The following is a 17,924-nucleotide window of genomic DNA, read 5'->3' on the forward strand; positions in this document are numbered from 1 at the left end:
TTACTTATGGCCTTATATAGATCGTTGAGTGCGGTCTTAGTGCCAGCATCGGTTTGGGGTGGTAAATAGATATAGATGAGAACTCTCTTGGTAGATAGTGTGGTTTACAGCTTATCATGAGGTATTCTATCTCAGGCGAGCAGTACCTCGAGACTTCTTTAATATTAGAAATTGTGCACCAGATGTTATTTACAAACCTCCCCGCCCCTTGTCTTACCAGACGTAGCTTCTCTGTCCTGCCGATGCACGGAATACCCAGCCAGCTCTATAGTATCCTTGTCGTCGTTCAGCCACGACTTGGTGAAACATAAGATAGTACAGTTTTTAATGTCACGTTGGTAGGATATTCTTAAATCGTAGATCATCCACTTTATTTTCCAGTGATTGCACGTTGGCCAATAGTACGAATGGTAGTGGAAGTTTACTCACTCGCCTACGAATTCTCAGAAGGAAGCCCGACCTCCACCCCCTTTATCTCCGTCTTTTCTTCTCGCAAATGACAGGGTTTGGGCCTGGTCTCGAGAATGCAGTATATCCTCTGCGTCGGATTCGTTAAAGAAAAAGTCTTTGTCCAGTTCGAGGTGAGTAATCACTGTTCTAGAAGCTGTTTTCGGTCAAAAAAGACGGTAGCAGCAACAATATGTACAAAATAAGTAAAAAAATAAGTTAGAAACAACAAAATAGCACAGTTGGTTAGGAGCCCGTAAAATGGCAGCCACCCCCCCGGTGCCATTATTTAAAGCATACATAAAGCACAAGCTCTTCAAGGTGAAGTTGAACACGCCATGTAGACAGCGTTGCGGAGGAGTACATACTCCGCACATTATGTCTTCACTTCAGCTTCCTTTGATTCACCGTTTTCTGTTTTTTTCTTTCCACTTGTTCCTCCTCATCAGCTGGGCGCTTCACAGGGTGGTTAACCTCCTCATCAGCTGGGCGCTTCACAGGGTGGTTAACCTCATCAGCTGGGCGCTTCACAGGGTGGTTAACCTCATCAGCTGGGTGCTTCACAGGCTGGGCAACCTCATCAGTTGGGCGCTTCACAGGGTGGTCAACCTCCTCATCAGCTGGACGCTTCACAGGGTGGTCAACCTCCTCATCACAGCTTATTCTGCATCCTTAGCTGCATCCAGTCCCTCTCCATCCTCCTCTTCCTTCTCACCCTCAGGGGTTTCTTCAGAATCATCTGCACAATTGGTCTTCTTCTCTGCACCATTTGTGTGTGTTCCATTGCTGTTGGCTGGTGCGTCCCGACTGCCATTCTCCTTCTACTCCACCTCCTCTTTCCTCTCTTTGAGCTCCTTTTCTGAAATCTCGGTGGTTGTGGTCGTGTCTACTGCGGTATCAGCCATATTTAGTTTAATATAAGGGTATAATATGTTTCAGAAATAAATAGTGTTTGATGCCTCTTCTTAGTCTTCTTCTCTGCTTCTTCAACATCTTCCTCTTCTCTGCTTCTTCAACAACAGCTTCCTCTTCTCTGCTTCTTCAACAACAGCTTCCTCTTCTCTGCTTCTTCAACAACAGCCTCCTCTTCTCTGCTTCTTCAACAACAGCCTCCTCTTCTCTGCTTCTTCAACAACAGCTTCCTCTTCTCTGCTTCTTCAACAACAGCTTCCTATTCTTCTGTTGCTCTTTTCTTCGCCTTCTCTTTTATCATCCCCATTGTGTTCCACACCTCATCCAGTTCTCCTCCATCTTCTTTTACTTCCTCCACATCTCCGTTCACTCCTGTACTGCAGCATAATGCAGGAAAATCACATTTAAAAAAAAATATTAACAGCAAATGACAGTTAACATTGTTGTTTGACATTATTGTTATGTCAATTTAAATGAACTACTCTATCATAGTGTATAATAGTGTAATAAATAAGTAAATATATGCATGTCAGATGTTATAAAAACCCTCTAACAGCTCTGTAATATCACAACATTAAAAACTAGCAAGTCTCAATTTGAAAGTCAAACAGATGACAAAGTATTGCACTTCACAAAGTCTAAAACATAGGCTGATTCATTGCACTTAATTCTCCCCTACCTCGAGATCTCTGTTGGACAGAAGCACACAGTTGAGTCGTGACTTCATATACACCTGAAAGGGAGACGAAGAGAAAGAACCTCAAACTTTTACTGAACACAATTATTCAAAACTGTGTAGGAGGCTTCACTAATGATGGATTATGTAGCTGGCTTCAAGTGTGCGGAGAGTGTAAGTGTGTGTGTGTGTGTGTACCTTGTTCCGTAGAGAGCGGTCCTCCAGGCTGTGTACCCTCAAAGTGATCCAAACCACAAGAACCCACCAGAGGGAGAGAAGGGTGGGACTGAAGCCCCCACACCCCTCCTGCCAGCCCCTTTAAAACACCCACACACTCTAGGCCTGCAGCGAATGGAGAGGAGAAGAGGAGGAGGAGGGGTTAGAGAAAAAAGAGACTGTAGTCAAGGGGAGAGGATCTCACAGAACACAAAGGCATGCAACATGCACTCACATACACAAAAAGCTTAATCGGACTATCAGAAGATAATTATTGCTGCTCCAGGCAAAACAATTCAGTTAAACAGAAGCTTCAAAGAGCACATATAGCAAATGCATCTCTAATGTAGCACAATGGCAAATACAGTTGAAGTCAGAAGTTTACATACACTTAGGTTGGAGTCATTAAAACTCGTTTTCAACCACTCCACAAATTTCTTGTTAACAAACTATAGTTTTGGCAAGTTGGTTAGGACATCTACTTTGTGCATGACACAAGTAATGTTTCCAACATTTTTTTTACGGACAGATTATTTCACTGTATCACAATTCCAGTGTGTCAGAAGTTTACATACACTAAGTTGACTGTGCCTTTAAACAGCTTAGAAAATTCCAGAAAATGATGTCATGGCTTTCGAAGCTTCTGATAGGCTTATTGACATAATTTGAGTCAATTGGAGATGTACCTGTGGATGTATTTCAAGGCCTACCTTCAAACTCAGTGCCTCTTTGCTTGATATCATGGGGAAATCAAAAGATATCAGCCAAGACCTCAGAAAACAAATTGTAGACCTCCACAAGTCTGGTTCATCCTTGGGAGCAATTTCCAAACGCCTGAAGGTACCACGTTCAGCTGTACAAACAATAGTACGCAAGTATTAACACCATGAGATCCCGCAGCCGTCATACCGCTCAGGAAGGAGACGAGATTAACGTATTTTGGTGCGAAAAGTGCAAAATCAATCCCAGAAAAACAGCAAAGGACCTTGTGAAGATGCTGGAGGAAACCGGTACAAAAGTATCTATATCCACAGTAAAACGAGTCCTTTATTAACATAACCTGAAAAGCCACTCAGCAAGGAAGAAGCCACTGCTCCAAAACCGCCAGAAAAAAGCCAGACTACAGTTTGCAACTGCACATGGGGACAAAGATTGTACTTTTCGGAGAAATGTCCTCTGGTCTGATGAAACAAATATAGAACTGTTTGGCCATAATGACCATCGTTATGATTGGAGGAAAAAGGGGGATGCTTGCAAGCCGAAGAACACCATCCCAACCGTGAAGCACGGGGGTGGCAGCATCATGTTGTGGGGGTGCTTTGCTGCAGGAGGGACTGGTGCACTTCACAAAATAGATGGCATCATGAGGAAGAAACATTATGTGGATATATTGAAGCAACATCTCAAGACATCAGTCAGGAAGTTAAAGCTTGGTCGCAAATGGGTCTTCCAAATGGACAATGACCCCAAGCATACTTCCAAAGTTGTGGCAAAATGGCTTAAGGACAACAAAGTCAAGGTATTGGAGTGGCCATCACAAAGCCCTGACGTCAATCCTATAAAACATTTGTGGGCAGAACTGAAAAAGCGTGTGCGAGCAAGGAGGCCTACAAACCTGACTCAGTTACACCAGCTCTGTCAGGAGGAATGGGCCAAAATTCACCCAACAATATTGTGGGAAGCTTGTGGAAGGCTACCCGAAACGTTTGACCCAAGTTAAACAATTTAAAGGCAATGCTACCAAATACTAATTGAGTGTATGTAAACTTGGGTCACTGGGAATGTGATGAAAGAAATAAAAGCTGAAATAAATCATTCTCTCTACTATTATTCTGACATTTCACATTCTTAAAATAAAGTGGTGATCCTAACTGACCTAAGACAGGACATTTTTACTAGGATTAAATGTCAGGAATTGTGAAAAACTGAGTTTAAATGTATTTGGCTAAGGTGTATGTAAACTTCCGACTTCAACTGTACATACATGGACAAAAAGATAAAGAAGCTGACATGGAAAAGTACTGAAGCAGGTCACTAAGCAACTGCACAATCATTACAACAAGTGGAAAGAGACATCGACTCCCACATTCCCCTTTCCGCAGACCTGCGGAAGATGGCGAGTTGGTCATGCGTGTTGCCCACTGTAACACTGTCTTGGCTGGCAGGGAGGGAGAGGGCTGTGGGGGGGGTACTCCCCAAACTGCCTCTAGAACAGGACGCCTCTGGGGAGAGGCTGGATCATACTCACACCTAACAGCGGGGAAAAAACAATTAAATCAGTAAAACATAGGTTGCTTTTGTTACGTTGTTAGATAGATGAATAAGGCAAAGAGACACGAGTCAAATTAAGATGTTGAATGGTTTGCTTATGTAGCAGTGATACAAACCATATATCAGGGTACTTGAACTTGACCAATTAAGTGATAATGCCCGAGAAGACGGTGTTTGGAGGATATATTGGCACGGTTGTTGTTAAGCTCAAGACAAAGTCCTGGGCATTATCACTTTTATACAATGGTTTACCAACATACTCAAATTATGACTGACATATTTTCATTAAAAACATTATTTTGGGGCCTCCCGGGTGGCGCAGTGGTCTAGGGCACTGCATCGCAGTGCTAGCTGCGCCACCAGAGTCTCTGGGTTCGCGCCCAGGCTCTGTCGCAGCCGGCCGCGACCGGGAGGTCCGTGGGGCGACGCACAATTGGCATAGCGTCGTCCGGGTTAGGGAGGGTTTGGCCGGTAGGGATATCCTTGTCTCATCGCGCTCCAGCGACTCCTGTGGCGGGCCGGGCGCAGTGCGCGCTAACCAAGGGGGCCAGGTACACGGTGTTTCCTCCGACACATTGGTGCGGCTGGCTTCCGGGTTGGAGGCGCGCTGTGTTAAGAAGCAGTGCGGCTTGGTTGGGTTGTGCTTCGGAGGACGCATGGCTTTCGACCTTCGTCTCTCCCGAGCCCGTACGGGAGTTGTAGCGATGAGACAAGATAGTAATTACTAGCGATTGGATACCACGAAAATTGGGGAGAAAATGGGATAAAATGTATTTAAAAAATAAAAATAAAAAATAACATTATTTTGATGAATTTATTCATACTATTTCATCCTTCCACAAGACAGAGTCCCGGGTTGCTACCCAAGCCGGCTGGTCGTTCGTTCTGTCGGTTGCTAGAGACTCGAACCAGTCGTTCAGCCTTTTTGTTCTGTATCTATGGATGTGACCCTGTCGTTCGTTCCATTTCCATACATGGCTGGCAACGTTCTGCTTGCTAGCTAGCCAACTACGGCTAACTTACAGTCACGTCAAACAGTGAAGCCAGAATAATAACAGTAGCTGCATTTGCATAAGCTGTTTTCTAGTAACATTTATTTGGATACATCCATAACAATGAGCTAATGAGGCGCAATTTCGCCTGGCATAGAAAATGTGCTCTCTCCTCAGGACACTGTTGTTCAGAGGAGCTAGTCAACAACACAGCTAACACAATCACTTCAAAAAGGAGATGCTTTTTATAGTGGAGATCAAGTTTATACATTGCCTGGCTGGGCTGATGAGACAGTGGATTGCGCAGTCAGATGGAACAGAGTAAATAGACTTCATAGATTTAGCTGGTGGTAACTTGTGGAATAGACACCGTCTGGAATGCGGTTTTAACCAATCAACATTCAGGATTAGAACCACCCGTTGTATAATATGAATTAACCTTTAAAAGGACAGTTTCATCCCCCAAAAATGTACTGAGCTGAGCCAAACCCAGTGTGCCAAAATGTACTGCGCTGGCCTGGTTGCGTATCTAACAAAATGCGTCAAACTCCTGGCGAATGTATCGTTTGAGTACGGGGAAAGACTCCAAGGCTGGCTGAGAAGACCAGCAGACCCAGTCTAAGAACAGGGCTTGTACAGGGAAAGACAGACAGACAGACCTGGTGTTGACCTGTGCAGGTGTCTATCTTGTCTGAGTCTGCGATGAAGGCCATGTCTCGAACCCACTCTGGCACCCGCAGGTCCAGCCAGTCATTACGCACCTGCAGCATAAAGAAGCTGTGTCAACGCACCCAACACCGAAACATAACATACTATGTAGACATTCCCACTGTAATTCCTTGAAATGTAGTTGTTAGACTCTTACATTCTTGGATGTGAAGACCGGTGTTCCAGGTCTCTCCGGATCCCAGGCCTTCAGGCCGTTCTCTTTCCCTCCTGCAGCCACTTGGTTGCACTGCGAGGGATTCTGTCGCATCCAACAAACATTTTTCCCAACATTTATTCCAACCTAGATATAGGGACAGGGGTTATGTTCAAGAAAATGTCAGTCAACGTCAATCATTCATAAGTATATAGTATCCATCTGCAATGTAACAACCTCTAGGAAGCCTGAGTGGTATTCTGGCAAAAATCAATCAAAGGTTATTTATAAAGCCTTTTCTACACCAGCAGATGTCACAAAGTGCTGTACAGAAACCCAGCCTAAAACCCCAAACAGCAAGCAATGCAGATGTAGAAGCACAGTACAGGAGTTGTTGTTCATTCACTGTGTCTGTATTGCCCTCCTGCCAGACCCTCAGCAGTCCTGTCTCCACACACGTGATCAGAGCACTGCAGAGACACAGGGAGAGAGTCGTCCAGTGTCTACATCAGTATCCACAACACATGACCACAGAGCTGCTGGTGTGTAATGACAGTGTGCATGAACAACAGCTCCTGTACCGTGTTATGACCAGTGTCTTTATCTACACAACTATACCGGTCTGTGACGGCGAGTCCTGTGAACCTGCCCTGGTTGCTCTCCCCACACTGTCTGGTCTCAGTAATGATGTCCTTCTCTGTGCTGAACCTCTTCACTGTGCCATTCACAGACCCCACCAGCACCTAGAACAGACAAAACAGGTAAGTAACACAATGACCCAACCACAACGCAAGCATTCAGACCTATGTGCACTCTAAACACATCAATGACCAACAGATCAGACATCATCAAGGGCTCCATTACTCTCTATAGCCCCCACACACACACCTCAGTCTCCTGTGGATCTCCCCAGCCCAGGACACACACTTCCTGGTCCCGACTGAGGCAGTTCATCTCACAGAAGTTGAATGCCTGTTTTTTGGATAGGCTCACACCTAATGAAACAAACACACAGTGTAAATGATAGCCATTTAAATATCCTGATAGTGTACATGGCCATCATTCCTAAAACAATCTGTGATGCATTAGGGAAAAGTACTGTCAAGCTAGGGAAGTTAGCTAGCAAACACGTGGGTTGCTAGATAGCTAGCTCCAACAAATTGCACACACAACAAAATGACAGCATGGCTAATTTACCGAGTTACATAATTTTTTACCTTTCAATATCCCTGTTTCTGATCCAACCCATACTGAACAAACTTGACTTATGTCTTCCATGAACAAGAAAGATTGTCAAGAAAACAACAACAAATGTTCTAACACGCTATGACGTGTCCAAAATGTCCTCCGTAGGGATACACTACTCACCGGAATTCTGTTACGACCTACATTTTCATATATAAAATATGCAGCAGATGGTGCTCTTGAGCTTTACATTTTATATCAGTCCAAGCTATCCAAAATCCACAGGCATTAATGCACACAAATAATATTAGTCAGACTGATATTTAAGAGCCATACAGTACATACATACCGTGCACAGAAAAACCCCACAAGACACCAACAAAGAACAAATTCATTTTGTTGTTGTTTCTACATTATGTAAGATTCCATTACTTCATTTTCAAAATGTGTTTTTGTTTAATTTCCTTGTTGTATGATTTTTTTTCACATTTTCACATTTGTAATCATTGAGGTAGAGTAGGGGACAGGCAGAGGAGAAGGTGGCTAATCAATCAGAGGAGAGTTTATGAGTCTTCAGGTCACCCTGGGGGATTTACCAGAGATTAGCTGTTGGGACGGATTTAGTGGGTGACAAAAGACGGGCCAGGGATGGGGATTACGGGGAAACAGCATGGGCACTTTAAAATCAAAAGCCAAAGATTTGTGGGAATTAAAAAAGTGTTGAAATCCTCTCAAGAGAAGCGTGCCAGAGAGACTGACAATGTCAGGGTAGAAAGGGATGAGAGTGAAAACAGCAGGACCACAGAAAGAGAGAGGTAGCTTGGAGAGAACAGAGAAGGGAGGGAAAGAAAGTAACAGAAATAATCCCATAATTACAAGAAAAGAGTGAAAGCCTTTTCATCTTTCTCAAAATGACTGAAGAATAGGACACCAGTGTCATGACAAAGGGGAAGAAGGAGTGAGAGTGAGAGAGAGCAAGAGATGAAGAGAGAGAAGGAGACATAAAGAGAGAGCGAGCGAGAAAGAGAGAGAGAGAGAGGAGACAAAGGGAGAGCGAGCGAGAAAGGGAGCAGAGGGAGGGATAGATAGAGACAAACAAGGGAAGCTGACAAAAAAAGATTCAAAGCTTTCCCTGCCCCCTCGTCCATATCTGGGGAACAAGGGAATACGGCAACAGATAAAAGCCAGGGAGAGAGGGACCTAGAGAGAGAGAGACTGTTGAATGAACTTGGCCATTATATTCTGGGGAGATACAAACATTTCTTTATATCAGACAGTCAGAAAGAGAAGAAGAAGAAACTGAGGAGAACAGAAGATGAGGAAGATTCTTTCTTCAAAATCGTTCCATTCTTTTTTTAGAGGAAGAAAAGAGAAAGCATAAGGGGGAGTTTTGGAGAGAGAGAAGCAAAAGAGGAGGGGGGGGACGAGATAAATAATTAATTAACTTCGACTTCAAGGGCTGTGGAGATGTTTTCCCTTTCTTGAGAAAAATAATCGTACCAAAATAACAAAAAACGTCTTAACATCTGACATTGTTGATTCTCTAAATGTAGTTTTTTCACCCTGCAAGTGAGCAATGGAAAGCATATGCGTGAAGAAATCTCATGGACGCGACTGAGATGGATAGAGAAAGGCAAGACAGAAAATTCTGACATGGTGTCAACCCATATTGACAGAGACAAAGTGTGGAGAGGAAGAAGTGGGATATTCAGTGACAGACGCATCTACCCCCAGACACAGGTACACTCTGATCAATATTAAGATCAATCGAAATATCCATTGTTATCATCACAGATGATATTTATCCTGATACATCATTCATCAGTCTTTATTTCTTCTAGACTTCAGCATGGAGTGCCTAACAATGATATCGTATTTCAGTTTGTTTATATTCTACTCTACACATTACAACACCATTTATCAAATCATTTCAAGCTATTATTGTTAAAGTGATCATTTGATTGTAAGCTAATAATCTTTGCTCATTTTGTTATTATAAATTATCACTAATAGCTATCATTGTACGAATATTTGTTTAATTGTACTTGTATGAATTGCTGTTATTGGATGAAAAGCAAAATCCTTCCTCTTTACATGTGTGGAAAATTATTATATGACTCTAAAAGTATAAACAGTCATCGCTTGAAATATCAGAATAGAATAAAAAACATCTCTTTTGAATAATATCTAATACCATTTACCACCATTTTTCCTATTACAGATGTTTAATAACAATTACATTGTTCTTGAAATATGTGCCATCTTCAGTGGCAAAGTGGACATTATAAAAGGGAGTGGGGACAGACACGTTAAGTGCACAAAAATCCCTGTCTGTCAGAATCAGAGGAGGCTGGGACCAGAGGAGAGAGCATTGCTCAACTGTAGCTGTTCTCCCTGAACAAATGTGCCTGTCGACCGCTTTACAAAGTCTATGTGTGAAAAGCCTTTGCACAGACACATGAAAAGGGAAGAGGAACTCAAGAAGAAGGACCAACTGTGTAACCTAGATAAGCTGAAATAGAAAGACCACAGCAGACTGGAGAGCGGAGTAGGATTTCTTTCTTCCAGAACTTCTGCTCCTCACTTGGACAATAAGGGCTCTCAATACAAGGAGGGAGGGCAGTAGAAAGACCACAGCAGACTGGAGAGCGGAGTAGGATTTCTTTCTTCCAGAACTTCTGCTCCTCACTTGGACAATAAGGGCTCTCAATACAAGAGGGAGGGCAGTCAGAGAGTCAGGGGGAGGGAGAGAGGAAGAACAGACAATAACCTCCTGAGAGAAAGGAGGGATAGTGCGCAATAGAGAGAGGAGGGGAAAGTTCCCACTCTCTCGACCCATCTCATCGTCAGGCTGGCTGGTGCAGCCACGGCTTTCACCTTCGCGGCCTTCTGCTACATGCTCACCTTAGTGCTGTGTGCTGCACTCATCTTCTTCGTCATCTGGCAGGTGAGTTGAGCTCACACACACACTCATCTAAACCATGTTTTTAGACTCTGGGTGATCGTGATTCTCACCTAAACCATGTTTTTAGACTCTGGGTGATCGTGATTCTCACCTAAACCATGTTTTTAGACTGGGTGATCGTGATTCTCACCTAAACCATGTTTTTAGACTGGGTGATCGTGATTCTCACCTAAACCATGTTTTTAGACTCTGGGTGATCGTGATTATCACCTAAACCATGTTTTTAGACTGGGTGATGGTGATTCTCACCTAAACCATGTTTTTAGACTGGGTGATGGTGATTCTCACCTAAACCATGTTTTTAGACTGGGTGATCGTGGTTCGGCAACATTCTCTTGTGTGCATTGTGACTCATACCTTAAATAAAGAATTGGTTGGTCTGTAACCAAGGTGAAATACTCTAAGAAATATATATAATTCCAGGTGATGACTAATAGTAGAATGAGACAATACAATAAGTGTAGCGTAGCCATTGGTTGGTGTGAATGTGTGTCCATGTGCCCATGTGTGACTCATTATTTTTGTTATTTATATCAGTACTGTAAGTCTGTGTGTGTGTGTGACACCCAAAACCGGAAGTCTATTATTAATATGAGCTAGTCTCCCGATGGGCTCCCGAATGGCGCAGCGGTCTAAGGCACTGCACCTCAGTGCTAGAGGAGTCACTACAGACCCTGGTTCCATTCCTGGCTGTATCACAACCGGCCATGATTGGGAGTACCGTAGGGCGGTGCACAATTGGCCCAGCGTTGTCTGGGTTTGGCCGGGACAGGCAGTCATTGTTAATTTAAAAAAATTCTTAACTGGCTTGACTAGTTAAATAAAAGGTTAAATAAATAAACAAATATAAAATAAAATAGTCAAAGCTAGTCATAAAGTGTCTCAGTAGAGCATTGGGCCACCAGAACAGCTTCAATGCGCCTTGTCATAGATTCTAGAACACTACTGGAAGGATGCAACACCATTCTTCCACAAGAAATTCCATAATTTTGTGTTGTGGTGGCGCAGTGGTCTAGGGCACTGCATCGCAGTGCTAGCTGCGCCACCAGAGTCTCTGGGTTCGCGCCCAGGCTGGGCTGGGTTCGCGCCCAGGCTCTGTCGCAGCCGGCCGCAACCGGGAGGTCCGTGGGGCGACGCACAATTGGCATAGCGTCGTCCGGGTTAGGGAGGGTTTGGCCGGTAGGGATATCCTTGTCTCAGTATGTAAAAATGTAATATGTAAAAATGTAAAATGTAATAAAATGTATGCACTCTACTGTAAGTCGCTCTGGATAAGAGCGTCTGCTAAATGACTAAAATGTAAAATGTTGTGTTGATGGTGGTGGAAAACGCTGTCTCAGGCTCCGCTCCAGAAACTCCCGTAAGTGTTGGGTTGAGATCTGGTGACACACACACACACACACATGTTCCTGTGAGTCCCCTCTTTTATAGTCACTGAGATCTCTTTTTCTAGCCATGGTATCCAAAATAATGGGCAACTGGGCATCTTTATACACCGGGCATTTAAAAAGAAAGCAGGAACCACACCTGTGTGGAAGCACCTGCTTTCACTATACTTTGTATCCCTCATTAACTCAAGTGTTTCCTTTATTTTGGCAGTTACCTGTATATTTGTGTACCAGCTTACTGACTGCAGAATGATTAATGGAATTTGTACAGGCGTCACTGGAGACCTCTGCACAATCAGTATTCTACATGTCTAAAGAATCAGACACAGACTGCACAATAGCCAGAGCCCATCTATCTCAGCTGTAGCCTTCTGTCTAGGGCAGGGATAGGCAACCCTGTACCTGGAGAGCCGCAGGTACTACAGGATTTTGTTCCAACTAGGCACCACACCTGACCAACTGAGCTAACTGATCAGTTCAGTGATTGCCTAAATTCAACACACCTGGTTTTCCAGGTTGGTTAAATAAAACAAACATGAAGTGCCTGCGTCTCTCCAGGACTAGGTTTGCCTACCTCCCTAGACGGAGACATTGTTCATTTGAAATTCAACACAGCATTATCAGATCAATACAAAAGACTGGCTTGAAATAACTAAAGTATTGACTAATGAATTGACTAGTGGGTGAGAATGCACTACATATGAGTCAGTCAATGTGTGAGTCTGTGTTTGTGAGAGAGATGGGGGAGGGAAAGAGTCTGTCTGTCTCTCTCTCTGTGTGTGTGTGTGTGTGTGTGTGTGTGTGTGTGTGTGTGTGTGTGTGTGTGTGTGTGTGTGTGTGTGTGTGTGTGTGTGTGTGAAGAGAAGGTGAAAAGGGGGAGAGAGAGTGTGTGTATGTGTCAGCAACAAACCATGTTATTGAGAATGCTTATCAAATTATAATTTTGTTCCACCCCTTCCCCCCATCTGCCTCCATCCATGGTCCCCCCCCCCCCCCCCCCCCATTTCTGTGTGGCTCTCAACCAATGACACGGCTTGTTCACTTTTATAGTAACCATGGTGCCCACTAAGGGATCATCGGATCACCATGGAAACTGCATCTGTTTACAACAGAGAAGAGCATGAAACAGAGAAGGGGGGGTGACATAGATCGATAAAGGTATTGTTGAGAGTAAAAGACAGATGTGGAGATGGAGATTGGTCTCTGAAAGGGAAAGATGGATGTCACAGGGAGAGAAGAATGTTGAGAGGTGGAAAGGGATGCTTAGATGGAGATCTCAGAGAGAGAGAAAGAGAGAGTCAGAGTATGCGAAAGGTGCAAAAGGATGATTGGAGGTATGGGGATGGAAAACTGAAGATGATAAGAAATATTGAGAAAAAAAATAAGCTAAAAGGTATGTGATTGGATTGAATGAGAATAACACAGTGAAAGAACACATTTAGATATATCCAATGGCAGAAAGTTTACCCATATACACTGTACATGTCTTTTTAGATTATTGCGTTTGACGAGCTGCGCACAGACTTCAAGAACCCAATCGATCAGAGCAACCCTACCAGAGCGGTAAGGCCCCATGGCTTATGAGAGGGATTGGAGTTCTGTGAAGTGTGACCCAGTTCTGTCCGTGTCCACCTACAGTCACTTCCACTCAGCTGTGAAGAGCAGAGCACCGTAGACAGACAGGCACACATGGACCATGGACACTTATTCAAATAGAACATTTTTGTTTATTTTGATTGGTTTATTTATCATTTTTGATCTAAAGCATTTACTCAATGTAACGTACCTTCTATTTTGCCAAGTATATTTTTGCTATACTGTACACAAGAACATTCTCAAACAGAGCCAACACTAGGGAAGTGTGGTTATTACTTTTGTGAGGGTGTTTGGCAAAACTATTAGCTAGATATCTGACTCTCCTTTCTCTCTGTTCACTTTTCAGAGGGAAAGAATTCTGAATATTGAAAGAATCTGCAACTTGCTGCGGAAGGTGAGTGAGTGGCTCCCAGCCCACGTATACACACACACACACACACACACACACACACTGCTCACCTAGTGGTGGAGTGGAGGATGAGAGTGACAGAAGGGCATCAGAGAACCTTGAAAAAATATATATGCATCTAGTTTGAGGACTGAGATCGATTGATTCACATCTCCCCTCCTTCCTGTAGTCCACCTCAATCTCGCTCATTCTCTCAAACTCACAACAATCACATACCACACACCAGCCTGGTCTCATAGACTAGATGTAACATAATAATGTAAATCCGGGACACTCAAATTAGTATGATATGTTGCGTTTGGTATGGTAAGTGATGGAAAAGTACCCAATTCTCATACTTGAGAAAGTATAAATACCTCAATAGAAAAAAATTCCTTATATTAAGCAAAGCAGATGGCACCATTTTCTTGTTTTTAAAATGTATGGACAGCCAGGGGCACACTCCCACACTCAGACATTATTTACAAAATACGCATTTGTGTTTAGTGAGTCCACCAGGCCAGAGGCAGTAGGGATGACCACGTGTTTCTTGATATGTGCTTGAATTTGACAATTTTCCTGTCCTGCTAAGCATTCAAAATGTAACTTTTGGTTTTCAGGGAAAATGTATGAAGTAAAAAGTACAATATTTTCTTTAGGAATGTAGTGAAGTAAAAGTAAAGATATAAATAGTTTAAAAAAAAAGTAAAGTACAGATACCCCAAACATCAACTTAAGTAAAAAAAATACTTTATAGTACTACTTAAGTATTTTACACCATTAGGTATGGTTACATAAGACAGATGGGAACTTGTAACGTGAACATATAACGCAAACGTCTAGCACTAGGGAACCCGAATGTCTAGCAACCCAAATATTGCGAGTTCGAATCTCATCACGGCAGTTGAGGCTGCTGAGGGGAACACGGCTCATAATAATAGCTGGAACAGAGCTAATGGAATGGCATCAAACACATGTATTTTATGTATTTGATATCATTCCACCGATTTAGCAACTTTAACTACTTAATACTTTTGAGCTACTTTGCAATTACTTAGCATTTTATCTAACCCTTCACATAACCATAACCTTTTTAGCTAACCCATCCCCTAACCTTAACCCTTTAACCTAACTCCCAACCTTAACCCTAACCCTAACACCTAGCCTAGCTAACATTAGCCAGCTAGCTAATGTTAGCCACTTAGCCACCTAGCTAGAATTAGTAACATATCATACATTTTGCAAATTCGTAACGTACTGTACGAAATGGGTGATGGAAATCCACAAATGAATACATACCATACGAAACGTAACATATCATAGTAAAGGTAGTGTCTCGGATTTACGTACAGAATAATACGAAATGCTCTGAGACCAGGTTGCACACACACTATAATTAACTGGCTTTCCATACTGCCACCCCACCCTCATTTCCTCTGTCAGTGTTAATGGGCAAGCTATAGAGCCAATGAGGGGAGATTGAAGGAGGGAACACCTGGAGGTCTGCAGGCCTGCATTCTTTTAAGAAAATCATAACTAAACTCTATCACTCTCATTCATATGAAAATTGCAGCTTTTTCAAAGCATTTTGTCGTGAAGTGTTTATGATAATGACAGAGTTTGCATTTGTGTGGCCATGTGCACCCTAACGGTCTGTATTATTCCTAGCTGGTGGTGCCAGAATACTCCATCCATGGGCTGTTCTGCCTGATGTTCATGTGTGCTGGAGAGTGGGTCACCCTGGGCCTAAACATCCCCCTGCTCTTCTACCATCTTTGGAGGTACACAACACAACCAACTTCCAGCATTCTATCTCAAGGCTTTTTAGTTGTATCTGTTGTAAGAACGCTCTCTCTCGTCAGGTTTTTCCATCGGCCAGCAGATGGGTCAGAGGTCATGTATGATCCTGTCAGTGTGATGAATGCTGACATCCTGAACTACTGTCAGAAGGAGTCTTGGTGTAAGCTGGGCTTCTACCTGCTCTCCTTCTTCTACTACCTGTACAGGTGAGGTCCTATTAATAAAGCCATCTCTCATCAGTCCAGCCGGTTCATTGGTGAACGTTGATCTGTATGAATGGGAGCCTCCTCTTCTTGCTGCACAATAACCGCTGTCAGTTGTTATTGCTTGGCAATGTCACATTCCTTCTAACACTGGTGTCCTCCTGTTCTCTCTTCTGCCTCTCTCTCTGTCCTTGACAGTATGGTCTATGCCTTGGTGAGTTTCTAAAACACAGAATAGAAGACCAAGAGGAGATTGAAAGACAGAAAAAGAGAACGAGCAGGACCAAGACCGGGTGATGTCACTCACCCCTCTTTCTCACCACCCATTACGCCATCATCACAGACCATGATTTGCTCTCCTCAAATCTTTGGATGGAGGGACGAACCTTGGAGGACATTGTGAGGAAATAAGGCAAAGAGACGTTGTTGAGCTCAAGACTGCAATCCATCTAGAAGAGGAGGAGACATGGAAGAGCCACAAAGGAGGAGGAATGAAATAAAGAAGGGAAAGAGAGAACACATCTCAACTAGTATACGTGTTGCCTTGATCTGACCACATCACTTCGCAGGTCGCCTCTGCTATTCTTAGTGATAGTCACTCAACTGTGAATTTATAAACTTTGTGTTGCCTAAATCCTAACGTAGATGTTGCAGATTCATATCCTTCCATTCCAATAAACTATTTTAGAAAAGAAAGTACAAAATGCACAAAACGTATTTAGTTCTTCTACCGACTTGGTATTTCGATAATTCAGTAGTTGTGGTAGATCATTTTCTGAGGATAGGAAAAGTTGTTTCATCAGATAAATACACCATTCAATGCTACTATTTCAAACCAGAGTGATAGTAATTGTGTTATTCACAAATATAAAATGTATGAACTCATAAATTACATGCGATGGGCATAAGCTTCTGTAAAGGATCGTGGACACCCTGGAGCAGTGTTTGAGTCTAGGTCCATCCCAGTCAAGGCACTATCTCCCAGACCCCAGTCCCCACCCAGGGAAAACAGGCATTCCAACACATAATTATTCAGGGTTGAAGGGGATGTTTTGGCTCTGGGTGACTTGGTACTTGGGTGTTTAAGTATTCTGTGTTTGTCTGTTCTGTTCTAGGCAGGAAGGGCTGATTTCACCTAGACTTTCCAAAGAGCTCTGCGCTCCATGATTCTAGATCATGGGAACCTCATTCAAGAAAAGCCATTTTAAATTCACAACAACAGCAATGTGATCATAGCCTAGGAGAGATGACTGTACATGGGATCGTATTTCCTCTGTGGAATAATACTGTGTGACACAAGTAGCAGACAAGGCTGCTGAAGATGACGTTGATAGATCGGTTTGCTGTGATGACTATGTCAAGCGCAGTAAACCGTCTCACATAGAACACTATGGTTGGACTTACATAACTGTTCTCACTCAAGTGTTACAGTGAATGTTGGCAGACACTTGACTCTTGGTTCATTTCAAAGCCGTGACTTAGCTGGTGCTGCCCTCATCATCATGTAACCATAGCTCTGTGTGTAGCTCATTGATAATGATCACACTGTGTGATTTTAAAATCATTAGAGAAATGGGTAATACTGGAACTTGAAAAATACTGTGTGATCATGTGTTAACCATAAACTGACCATAATTGTAGTAATTAATTGTTTACGACAAGTCCGATAGGTTTCATGTTGGCATCTGAAAACAGCGCCCTGCATTATAGTGGAGCCACTCACATTTGAGTAATGTGTCAATGTTGTTCAGCTAGGTTTCTTGTGTCAAGACATACAGTGTGTTCTGTTCATCATGACAGTTCCCTCCAAAACATGACTTCAACCCTGACAACAATGTGAGTAAATCACAGACAATCACTAAAGCACAAAACGGGGGGTCACAAAGGAGAGGAAATATAGCTAGGTTGACCATTAATGAATGTCATAATGCAATTTATCAGAATGAATTAATTAATATACAGTATATTGAAGAATAACTATTTGATACTGTCTTTTACACATCTCTCATCACTGTATGCTATA

General features: G+C 43.0%; 1 protein-coding gene and 1 long non-coding RNA gene across 3 annotated transcripts; one reads left to right on the plus strand and one right to left on the minus strand.

The window, feature by feature from the left end:
* Positions 1 to 247: 247 nt before the first annotated feature.
* Positions 248 to 7,098, minus strand: LOC120056596. 2 transcript variants are annotated; one of them, XR_005477815.1, is made up of 7 exons: positions 6,995 to 7,098; positions 6,380 to 6,523; positions 6,174 to 6,275; positions 4,356 to 4,501; positions 2,234 to 2,377; positions 2,039 to 2,092; positions 248 to 1,736 (listed from the first exon to the last, which is right to left on the minus strand). It is a non-coding gene; the product is annotated as an uncharacterized LOC120056596 (long non-coding RNA). The 2 variants fall into 2 exon arrangements; XR_005477814.1 differs by lacking the exon at positions 6,995 to 7,098 and having other exon boundaries at positions 6,380 to 6,642.
* Positions 7,099 to 9,214: 2,116 nt separating this feature from the next.
* On the plus strand, positions 9,215 to 16,524 carry LOC120057553 (protein cornichon homolog 2-like). The gene is made up of 7 exons (XM_039006141.1): positions 9,215 to 9,301; positions 10,365 to 10,508; positions 13,409 to 13,477; positions 13,857 to 13,904; positions 15,567 to 15,679; positions 15,761 to 15,904; positions 16,100 to 16,524. Exons 1-7 carry the CDS (start codon positions 9,215 to 9,217, stop codon positions 16,125 to 16,127), a joined length of 633 nt encoding a protein of 210 aa, XP_038862069.1. The 3' UTR covers positions 16,128 to 16,524.
* Positions 16,525 to 17,924: the final 1,400 nt, after the last annotated feature.

This window comes from Salvelinus namaycush, chromosome 12 (assembly GCF_016432855.1).
Source record: "Salvelinus namaycush isolate Seneca chromosome 12, SaNama_1.0, whole genome shotgun sequence".
Classification (NCBI taxonomy): domain Eukaryota; kingdom Metazoa; phylum Chordata; class Actinopteri; order Salmoniformes; family Salmonidae; genus Salvelinus; species Salvelinus namaycush.